Genomic DNA, 12,133 nt, shown 5'->3' on the forward strand with positions numbered 1-12,133 from the left:
TATCCAATGTAGCATTTTATTAAGTGGCAGTAACTTTGTCATGAACTGCCAACCAGCAGCTGAAAACCAGAGAACTTATATGTTCATTGCAGCACTGTTTACAATAGCCAGAATCTGGAAAAAAACCAAGTGCCCGAGAACAGATGACTGGTTAAAGAAACTTTGGTACATCTATACAATGGAATACTATGCAGCAGTTAGAAAGGATGAAGTCATGAAATTTGCATATAAATGGATCAACATGGAAAGTATCATGCTAAGTGAAATGAGCCAGAAAGAGAGGGACAGACATAGAAAGATTGCACTCATCTGTGGAATATAGAACAACAGAGTAGGAGACTAATACCCAAGAATAGTAGTATATAATACCAGGAGGTTGGCTCCATAGCTTGGAAGCTGGCCTCACACGCTGGGGGAAAGTCATCCCAGATAGAGAGGGGAACACCAAGTAATATGTGATTGGAGATCCTGCGCGGGAAAGGAGATGCATGCTGAAAGTAGACTAGAGACTGAACAGGATGACCACTCAATACCCTTATTTGGAACCACAACACCCAAAAGGAAAGAGAGATATCAAATTGGAATGCCCTGCTACAGAGGCGGGGTGGGGTGGGGGGGATGGGACTTGGGGGGGTGGGAGGGACACTGCATTCATGGGTGGTGGAGAATGGACACTGGTGGAGGGATGGGCTCTTAAACATTGCATGAGGGAAAAACAAGCATGAAAATGTGTGAATCTGTAACTGTGCCCTCACTGTGACTCACTAATTAAAAAATAAATAAGTAAAAAAAAAAAGTTATGCTTTTAAATATATATCCTGGGACTAGAAAGATAGTAGAGCAAGTAAGGGTCTTGCCTTGCACATGGCCTACCTAAATTCAATCCCCTGCAGCCTACATATGGTTCCCTGAGCACTGCCAGGAGTAATTTCTGAGAGCAGAGTCAGGAATAACCCCTAAACACTGCTGATGTGGTCTAAACGCTCCTCCAAAATAGCACTGTAGCACTGTCATGCCATTGTTCATCAATTTGCTCGAGTGGGCACCACTAACATCTCCATTGTGAGACTTGTTACTGCTTTTGGCATATCGAATACGTCACGAATAGCTTGCCAGGCTCTGCAGTTTGGGCAGGATACTCTCGGTAGCTTTCCGGGCTCTCCGAGAGGGGCGAAGGAATCAAACCCAGGTCAGCCCCGTGTAAGGCAAACTCCCTACTCACTGTACTATCGCTCCAGCAAAATAAAAATTTAAAAATAAAATTATAATATATCTTATAGTAAAAGTTAAGGAAAATACAAATGAAAATAGAACCAAAAAGAAAGAACAAATAAAAGATAAATAGCAATAAAGTAATGGATTCAAGAGCCTGAATAAATGCAGAGGGTTTTTCTAGCTTGAAGATACTCACACATAGTGATTTCACAGAGCTTATCATGTCTACAACATTCTTAGTAGAACAGAAGAAAATTGCCTAATTCAACTTCTTTTTCAGATACAAATAAAACACTTCATTTCCTTATTGTGCTCTACCAATTTATCTTAACTTATAGGGACCATCCCTGGTGGTCCTTAGAGAGTCATGCAGTCCCAAGTATTCAACTCAGTGTGTCTACCACTCTCCCTGTCCCTGAATGAATTCATTCTTAGGTTGGAAAAAAAAAAAAAGAGAGAGACCATTTTGGAACTATAAAATTTTAAAACTGAAGCTGTGTAACATTCATGGGACCATGCAGACCAGGGACTAAATCCAGGCTCTCATATGAGGTTTTTCTACTTTACCTGCAATTTTTGTGGGTGCCATGACTTGAACTCAGCCTCATACATGTAAGGGAAGTGCTCTACTACTAAACTGTACTAAGCTATACCCCACTTAGAAGAGCAAAAAACCAAAACAACAACAACAACAACAAAAAAAACAAAGAAACACAACCCCCCCCCAAAACTCCCCAGAACCAAAATAAACAAACCAAAAAACAGCTTACATTTATTCTTCAATTTAAGAAGTTTCTATAGGTGAAGCTTGCTGAAATACTTTAAAATTCAACATACCTTCCACAAGACAATAATGTTCAAATCCACCTCACTGCACTTTTGAATTAGTCTCACGGCATCGTCCACTGCCTGTTTCTCTGTCTGCGCAGAAGGCTGGGCTTGTGGCTTCTTCAATTCAGAGGATAAACTTCGATAAAAGAAGTCAGCACATGGGCTTGCAGAACTTATTATCTGTTTTGAAAAAAAAATCACTTGTTTACAGAAATGGTTTCAATTAAATACAGCCTGATAAAATTTCTATTCTGTTCTATGTACCCAGTAAGAGTTGTCAGTAATTTCCTGTCAGTCGGGATGTAGCATGTGTACTCTGCATGTATGACATGCTAGGTTCAGTCTCCAGTACCCCCTTCATAAAATTAGACAAAATTTGTCAATATGTTTGAATATAGTGATTTATAGAGAGTGAGCACTCTAAAACTTGAACACCTAAAATACCTGGTACAAATTACAAACTCTAAAAGCTGTTGCTCAAAATAATTAAGCCTACCATTATCACATTTAGCTTTGCCTTTTCAAGTATTTAAGACGATCCATTATCTTTAAGAAAATTAGTATTTACTTTTAATGATTTTTTTCTGATAACATAAAATATCTCGCAGTCAATACTTAGAATACTAAGCACTAACCAATGAAACAATACAAATTAGTTGTTGGCATTAACTTGGCTTTTTTTGAAGGGAGAAAAAGACAAGAATATTAAATGAACTCAGAACTGTAAGAGTTCCCTTAATAAAAAGAATACTGTATTTAAAATGGCCAAAAGATGGGGCCAGAGAGATAGGACAGTGGGAAGAGCACTTGCCTTGCACACAGCTGACCCTGGTTCGATCCCTAGTAACCTATATGGTCTCCCAAGCACTGCCAGGAGTGAGTGCAGAGCCAAGAATAACCCCTCAGCATTGCCAGGTATGGCCCAAAAACTTAAAAAAAAAAAAAAAGCCCAAATGCCTTTCATTAATCATCAAAAAATGCAATCAAAACAATGCAGTGCCATTTCAAATATTAATGGTACTCATTAATATTACCCTTTTTGTTATACATACCAAGGACTATATATATCTCATGTAATACTCAGTTAATTTTATAACTAATTTAAGGATAGAATCCTTTTAAAATTCTTGACTTACTTTGGGGAGTGAAGGCAAGCCGGAAATCCAACAGACTTGGTATGTTCATTCACCAAAAATTTTGAGTTGCTAAAGCAATAGTTTTGCCAAAGTAATGATATTCTAGAACTAAGACCTTTAAAATCAAATACTACTATGCATATCGACATACCTGCTCATTTCCAAAAATGATATCAGCAAAGGTGTATTTTTCTGAGGACTGTGTAGCAACTAAAAAAAGGGAGAAACCAAACTAATCACACCACTGATATGAAATATAGAATTACCATGAAGAGAGAATAAAAGTAAATAATTTACCTTCTTTATCCTTACATCGTACTGCCTTGAAGCAAAACTTCCCCTTTTCCCTACTGGCTAGTCTGGCATCTAGGAAGAAAAAAGAAAATTTTAAAGATTTTCCTCAGCTTATGATACAATTAAAACCTTATTCAAACTAGAAAGTAATGAAAAATTACAAATATTTCATCAAAATGCCCTTCCTTTCTTTCCAACAAAGTGGCTTTCACTATATATATTTTTTTCAACTTTTTTTTTTTTCTTTTTGTGTCATACCCGGCGATGCTCAGTGTTACTCCTGGCTCTGCACTCAGAAATTACACCTGGCAGTGCTTGGGGAACCATATGGGATGCTGGGGATCGAACCTGGTTCGGCTGTGTGCAAGGCAAATGCCCTCCCCACTGTACTACTGCTACAGCACCTCACTAAATTATTATAAAGGACAAATTTGGGGGGCTGGAGGAGAGACAGCTCAATGGGCTGAGTGCATGCTTCACATGGAGGAGGCCCTGATTCAATCCCCACCCCCACACCATCCCGAGCACTGCTGAGGGCAATTACAAGCAGAGCACTGGGAGCAGCCGCCAGATGATATGTCTGCACCCCACCACAAACCCCCATCCCACAAAGTACAAATTTTAATTTTCTTTAGCACAGCGGGTAGGGTATTTGCCTTGCATGCGGCCGACCCAGGTTCGATTCCTCCATTCCTCTCGGAGAGCCCGGAAAGCTACCAAATGTATCCAACCCACACAGCAGAGCCTGGCAAGCTACCTGTGGCATATTCATTATGCCAAAAACAGTAACAAGTCTTACAATGGAGACATTACTGGTGGCCGCTCGAACAAATCGATGAACAGGATGACAGTGCTACAGTGCTATATGTTCATATATGTGCCTTCACCCTCCCCTCCCAATACTATCAAGTTTGAAAGATATCAACTTCAAGGTCACAATCTCATCACACTATCATTTTTTGTCTGTTATTATTTCCTATGTATATTTTAATCAGTAAAAGCACATAATTGAATCCATTAATGGGGATACTTTTCAAATGTCAATAAATTTTGCTGCACACAAAAGTCTTGAGTTGTACCTAAATTTTTATGAAGGCAGTACTAGGAAAAAAGAGGCAGGAGTCTACATGATACTGACCTAAGAGGAATTGTCAATGATACAACCCCACTGACAAAGAAAACAAAAATGCCCAAAAAAGTTACAGCTAAAAAGTTCTATGCCACAAAAGAAACAAGGTCTAAAATAAAGGTACCCCACTGGTGAGGAAAAAAAATATTTGGACGTCATACATCAAAAGGCTAATACCCAAGATAAACAGCACTTTCAAAGCTCAGTAGCTAAAAGATAAACAACCCCATCAAACAATAGGGAAAAGAGATGATCAGACATTTCGTCCAAGACCAGGCACATGAAAAAGCATTCATCTAACTGATAACAGGAAATGCATATAATGATGAGCCAGCACCTCCCACCAGCGAGAATGGTTGGTGATTAGTGTTTCTGGATGTTTTCTGACAGGAGTTCCCTTCTCAACTTGTTTCCTTCCTATGGTCCCAGTCCTGCCAGTTGCCCCTTAGTCTAGTGCAATGACCTTTACTGATGCAGACTGCACCTGTGGCCCGCATAAAATACCCTGGAGACAGACAGGGGTAGAAGCTGTAAGTGTTGGCAGGGAGGTGGAAAAGAAAGGAACTTTCATAATTTACTGCTGGTGAGACTGTTGTCTGGTTCAACTCACTGTAAATGGGTTGGAGACTTCTCAAAAAACTAACAGAGCTTCCACCCGAGCCTACAATCCTACTTCTGGGCACCGACCTCAAGAACACAAAAATACTGATTCAGACGGAAGAAGCACATCTGTGTTCATCACAGGAATTTTTACAATAGCCATTATCTAGGAAAAAACTTAAATACCAAAACCTAACAGGCTATTCCTAGGTCTGTGCTTAGGAGAAAGCCCTGCTGGTGCCTGAGGTAGCACAAGCGATGCCAGACATGCAAGCAAAGGGCCTGTGCAGTCTCTCCATCCCGTGGGCTACTGAAAATTTTAAATAGATCATGTGCTGATTTTACAATTTAATTAAAAGACAAAGACAGATAATTTGATTTAATCATACAAACTTATTAAGTTAACTACAATCTTATGTTACTTTCTGGCGAAGAAAAACAAGCAAAGAGATTGTCAAAATTTAGTTTTTAGGGAAAAAGGAACAAACCTTTGTTTTCTGAGAGATTTACGGATTTCTGTAGCTTCCAGTGTTTGCTACTACTTGATACTTGTGTTATATGGAACTCCTTAACACCTGCTTCACTCTATAAAAAGAAGAGTCACTCAGGATTTAGTAGCACTAATTTAGAATATTAAAACTATACTTAGATATTGCTATAAAAGTTTATTTTAACATAGATGAAATTTTAATTTTGAAATAACTATATATTTTAGAAAGCTCAAGTTAAGTCGTTCTTCAAACATTCCTAAAAAACTTCCCCAAGAAAGATGTATTCCCAGCAGTAAATTTTAATGCACTGAAAGTCAGTATTCAATTATTACAATATAGCATAAGTAGTATTTAGTAGTTAAAAAATTACTTGTCAATTTATAACCAAAACAATAGTGCTTTCTCCCTTTCCTGTTCTAAGATAGCTTGTTTTGACCCAATGTACGGCCAGTACACACAGCTATTTAAATTGTACTTAATTATCCTCTTAAATCAGAGCTAATTTGAAACTATCAAAACTTTCACTCTTTAAAAACCTGTTAGGAATACCACCAAAGTATTGACATATTAAACCGAACAGGGAACTTGAAAAGGGCCGGGGCGAGAGCTCCAAGGGCGGGCACACATGCCTTACATGCTGGAGCCCTAAGTGCCAGCCCAGCACTGGTCCCCTACTGGAAATGACTCCAGAGCACCAGACCCAGAGCAGCCTCTGCACCAATGAATGTAATCCAAAACCAAAGAGGCCTTGCAAGTTTGCAAAAGCAAAAACAATTAAAGAAAAAATTAAATTTCAAATAAGTGAACAAATTCAATCTAAAGCTAAATCATGAAATGACACTCTTCAAGATATTCAAATTTAAGGGACAAGAGCAATAGTACAACGGGTAGGGTGTTTGCCTTGCATGCGGCTGACCCAAGTTCAATCCCTGGTATTCCATGTGGTCCCCTGAGCACCGCCAGGAGTTATTCCTGAGTGCAGAGCCAAGAGTAATTCCTGAGTATCACTGGCTCTGACCCAAAAATACAAGATACTCACATTTATAGAGCACGCAAGTAAAACTAAAAAGGAATAACTGTTTGAAATATTAATACAAAGGAAATAATAGCTACATATATAAAGAAAGTATTTCCTAGTTAGCGATAAATGTGAAATCCTATAGAATTTCGCAAATTTAGTTACATCAAATAGTCTCACAAAATGCATGAAATCTCGTGGGGCTGGAGCGATACCACAGCGGGTAGGGCGTTTGCCTTGCATGCGGACAACCCGGGTTCGATTCCCAGCATCCCATATGGTCCCTTGAGCACTGCCAGGAATAATTCCTGAGTGCATGAGCCAGAAGTAACCCCTGTGCATCGCCAGGTATGACCCAAAAAGCCAAAAAAAAAGCATGACATCTCTTTCGAGTTGAATTAGTGGCCAAGTGCAGATATTGGGACATGGAATGTGGGCCAACCTGACAGTACTCAGGGCTTACTCCTGGCAGTGCCCAGAGGAACAGATGAGGTGCCTAGGATCACTTTACCCTGTACTATCTCTCTGGCCCCTATAGGCAGATGCATTAATGCCACTAGTTCCTTTTATTTGAAAGGACTAGAAGACAAAAATACAACTAAAAATAAGACTTGGAATTTTTCACTCTATATGAACACTTCTAAATTTCTAATAATGTCTTCTGTGAACAAAAAGCTCAATTTCTGAAAATATACCTTAAAAATAATTTTAAACCTACTTACAGTATTGGTATTTTCCACATCCACAAAGACCATCATATCACCTCCTCTGCCCTCCTCTTCAAGAGAATTACTCCGGCAGACTGTGGCTCGTACATTCAAAGATCGGCTGGTACAAATGACTGCAGTATGCCTTAGAATTCTGTGACTGAAGAAAGAAAAATTTACAAATTTAATCTAAGGACTTTTCCATAGGCAATCTTTCCTAGTTTTACGCCTCTTTATCCTTGTAAAACTTCTAAAGCTTGATCACACACAGGACCATTTATATTCTAAAAACTAAAACAAACAAACAAAAATACGATAAAGTGAAATGATCTAGTAAGCTACCGAGAGTATCCCGGCCACATGGCAGAGCCTGGCAAGCTACCCGTGGCGTATTCGATATGCCAAAAACAGTAACAAGTCTCACAATGGAAATGTTACTGGTGCCCGCTCGAGTAAATCGATGAACAACAGGATAACAGTGACAGTGACAGCAACAGACTAACTTTAGTTCAATTCTTCTCAATTGAGAGGGGAAAAATCTTCCTCTTTCTACACATTTTCTCTGCTCATAGAGGTATGTATATAATATAGGAAAATAATCTCATATAGTAGCATTGGTGTCCTGTTGTTCATCGATTTGCTGGTTCGATTCCCAGCATCCCATATGGTCCCCTGAGCACTGCCAGGAGTAATTCCTGAGTTCATGAGCAAGGAGTAACCCCTGTGCATTGCCCAGCGTGACCCAAAAAGAAAAAAATTAGAATTAGAAATTGAGCACCCATTTGACCCAGCAATACCATTTCTGGGAATATATCCTGGGGATGCAAAAAAAGTACATGAGAAATGGTATCTGCACTTGTATATTTATTACAGCACTGTTTACAATAGCCAGAATCTGGAAAAAAATCTAGAGCCCAAGAACAGGTGACTGGTTAAAGAAGTATTTTGTCACTGTCACTGTCACTCACATATACATCAACCTCTGGAATATCCACTATTCTCTTGCCTATCCTCCTTGGTATCCCAATTCTAAAGTGCTGCTTACTTTCCTTGAAAATTCATTTCACCATTTCAACATGCCACAGAGCTTGCCCAGCCGCCTTGCCCAGAGAACTTTATCACCTCAAGAACAGTTACTGAGGATATAAAATGCACCTGTGCTTACAGGTATTGTATCATTTTATCTTCAAAATTATGCCTTAGAAGATAATTGTAAATGCTCCACTAAATAAAGTCATTTCTAGTTCTCCAAAAATAATAATCATATGCAATACTATTGTGTAATATAAAGGCCACAGAAGACTATGCAGCCTAGTTGGGTTTGAGTTCTTCGGTGATCCCATTCTAATATGATCATAATCATATATTCTACAAATACATTTTCCCCATTCACAGTTGGGAGCAGAAAGGATCTAAAGAAAAGGTAAGTACTTACATTAGGGATAACCTCAGATATTTTGGAAGGGAGTATCTTCTTAATCAACAAATACTAATACACTTATTTGAATTTGTGCACATAAACACTAGTTAAGTAAAATATATTTGTAATACTCACCATATTTTTGGCTGCCTTTTAACACTTTCATAGTAAAACAAAAAGTTAATTTCATGAACACCTTCTTCATCTGGCCCACGTAACCACATTGGTAGCTGGACTGACGCTCCAGGCAGAAGAACAGTGTCAGGAAGGGGAACAGAAATCACCTCTGGCTGACTTCCTGTGCCAATGCCAAAGTCTATAGAAGATGCTGATGATACGAGTGCTGTACATACAGAGGTAGAATCTGTCACAACAGTCTTGTAAGCACTACAGTTCTCAGAGGCAGAAGGACTTTGTGGTGTTAAAACAGCTGTGTTACCACCAAAAGTAAAGAATTCTGGATGCTTAGAAACAACCTTCAATCCAGTAAGAGGACATTTGCTCACATTGACAAATTCTACATATGCTTTTCGGATTTCTCCACAGAGGAGCCCTGTAGGAAAATGTATAAAGAACACCTGCATTGGAGGGAAAAAATATTATTATATTGTCTGTAAGAATTCTGAATTCACATTAAAATCAATTTAAGATACTATATTTCTTTACAAGGGCTTACAAGTATTTTGTTTTCTTTCATATATCCCTTAGCTTGTGGCCCTTCTAACTCCATTTTAAGTGAGCGTATAAGAGTTCACTCAAATATCAAAAGCAAATTCCGTAGTAATATTATTTTAAAGTAAAATTTCAGTACAAGAGCTATCATGAAAACTTTCACAACTGTAGATTTATATATATGAGAAGTTACAATTTAACATCAGTAAAACAATTCTTACTTTCAACTTAAAAAGTAGCTCAACTAATTAAGTATATATCAATAAGATGGAAAGATTCAGAACAGGGAAACAATAGATATATCTGTGATTCCACACACATAATTTAAAAAATGAAAAATTCCAAATAACTTGTAGCTTTCAGTAACCCACATGGAAGCAAAACATGATTTAACTAATTATAATCTTCAAAGCCTTTCCCACTGAATTGTGATATTCATGTGTTTCACCATAGTGTCATCAGTTTGATTCTGAGTTGCTACTTAAATCCTATGTAAGATTTTAGGCAACACTTTATAGAGAAACATACATATACATGTACACAAAGCTTCTAAAAATCTGACTACCATCTTCTCCCCTGAGAATTTCAGATAAAGAATTATAGACGTGGGCTGGAGCAATAGTACAGTGTGTAGACATCTGCCTTGCAGGCAGCCGACCTGAGTTTGATCCCAGCATCCCATATGGTCCACCAAGTACTGCCAGGAGTAATTACTGAGTGCAGAGCCAGGAGTAACCCATAAGCAAAACAAAGAAAGAATTGTGGACCTGTTCTAAAGAGGCAGAAATAGGGCCAGCCAAATAATACACAGTTATTTGCATTCCAAAGATTCTTAAGTATAAATATCAAGACTATACTGACTAGCAATTGATAAAAGTACGAATGTAAAAGTAACAGTATAAAGGCAAATATTCTAATACTATAGCTGGCAGCCCCAAAGATTTTTTTAATCCAGTGGAAGTGTTTCTTAATTTAAGTTTGAATGGAACTTCATTATGGTCATATTCTTTAAGAAGGGAGGGAGTTGAACCACTGCTGGCAGTGCTCAGGGCTACACCTGCAGTGTTCAGGAGATCATACGTGGTACCAGGGATAGAACCAGAGTCCACTGCATATAAGGCAAGTGCCTTAATCTCTGTACTCTCTCCTGACCCCATAATGACACTATTAAGGACTCAAGTAAAATATAAGGACATTAGTAGTTTTAAAAATGTCCATGAGGGGCCAGAGTGGTAGACTAGTGGGTAGGGCCCTGCATGCGGTCAACCCAGCATCCTATATGGTCTCCGGAGCACCACCAGGAGTAATTCCTGCGTGCAGAACTGAGAGTAAACCAAAGTACTGTTGAGTATGGCCCAAGAACAAAAAACAAGAAGGATATGAAAAGACAAGGGATTCATGTAAACACACAAAACATGGTTTAATAGCATTTGGAAATACTAGGTCTATCTAATTTATTAACTTTGTATTAATGAACCAATGTCAACTAAGTAGTCAAGTAAGTTAGAATTTGTAGGAAAATGTCGGTTTTGAGATTTGTATCAAGAACAGCTGCATTAATAGCAAGTGAAGTAGAACAGTGTAAAACACACCAAAATATAGCTACCATTAAATAAATAGGTTGTGACACTGTTAAAATGGGAAAAGTAGCAGCAAAAGTAAAAGATCAATGACAAACCCTATGAGGATAATGCTGTGCATGTATTTCCAGAATAAAGGTTTTACAAAATATACTACTTGACTTTTTTTTTTTTGTTGCTGCTGTTTACGGCCCATACCAGTGATGCTCTGGGGTTATTTCTGGCTCAGTATTCAGGAATTACTCCTGACAGTGCTCTGGGGACCATGTGGGATGCAGGTGATTGAAACCCAGTTGGCAGTATGTAAGGCAAGCACCCTACTATCTCTCTAGCTCCTACCTTGGCTTCTTAGGGCCATCAAGTATACTGAGCCTCGATTTCAAAAGCATAAAAGTTGCTAAAATCCTTTACACAGCTGACTTTAAAAAAAAAACACAAAAAACAAGAATCTCAGAATCTCACTTTTACTAGTTTATCCTAAAGATCTTTTGAGTGTAAAATGATATGCAAACATTCATCCTGGTTTTACCTGTAGGCAAATAACTAAAACATAAATCAAGTACCTTTCTATCTGACTAACAAATTATGGTGTACAGATACAAGACAGTGCTCATGCAGTGGAAACTTGAAAGGATCTACTTTTCTGCTGTCTTATGTTAAAAGTAAACAAAAGTTTGAATAACACTCTTTTCTCCAATAGCTCTTTTTCTTTTTTGCTTTTTTTTTGTTTTTTTTTTTTTTTTTGCTTTTTGGGTCACACCCAGCGATGCGATGCTCAGGGGTTATTCCTGGCTCTGCACTCAGAAATCACTCCTGGCGGTGCTCAGAGGACCATATGGGATGTTGGGAATTGAACCTGGGTCGGCCGCATGCGAGGCAAACACCCTACCCGCTAGGCTATAGCTCCAGCCCCCTCCAATAGCTCTTAAGAGAAAATTATTTCTACTTTCTAAAACCACTCCCACCCCAACCTGTCTGTACAACCAGCCATGCTCAGGGCTTACTTTGGCTCTGTGCTCAGGAGGCTATTTTGCAGTACC

General features: G+C 38.6%; 1 protein-coding gene across 7 annotated transcripts in view; it reads right to left on the reverse strand.

Annotated features, from left to right (window-relative positions):
- TRAPPC8 (trafficking protein particle complex subunit 8) overlaps nt 1–12,133 on the reverse strand; it is an 87,844-nt gene that overhangs the window by 16,235 nt on the left and 59,476 nt on the right. For all 7 annotated transcript variants that reach the window (XM_004606045.2, XM_055125895.1, XM_055125894.1 and 4 more), the window contains 6 exons: nt 8,977–9,419; nt 7,437–7,581; nt 5,694–5,790; nt 3,480–3,548; nt 3,334–3,392; nt 2,053–2,226 (listed from right to left, as the gene is read on the reverse strand). In XM_004606045.2, coding sequence (XP_004606102.2) covers nt 2,053–2,226; nt 3,334–3,392; nt 3,480–3,548; nt 5,694–5,790; nt 7,437–7,581; nt 8,977–9,419 — 987 coding nt within the window. The remainder of the gene's footprint in view (nt 1–2,052; nt 2,227–3,333; nt 3,393–3,479; nt 3,549–5,693; nt 5,791–7,436; nt 7,582–8,976; nt 9,420–12,133) is intronic.

This window comes from Sorex araneus, chromosome 2 (assembly GCF_027595985.1).
Source record: "Sorex araneus isolate mSorAra2 chromosome 2, mSorAra2.pri, whole genome shotgun sequence".
Classification (NCBI taxonomy): Eukaryota; Metazoa; Chordata; class Mammalia; order Eulipotyphla; family Soricidae; genus Sorex; species Sorex araneus.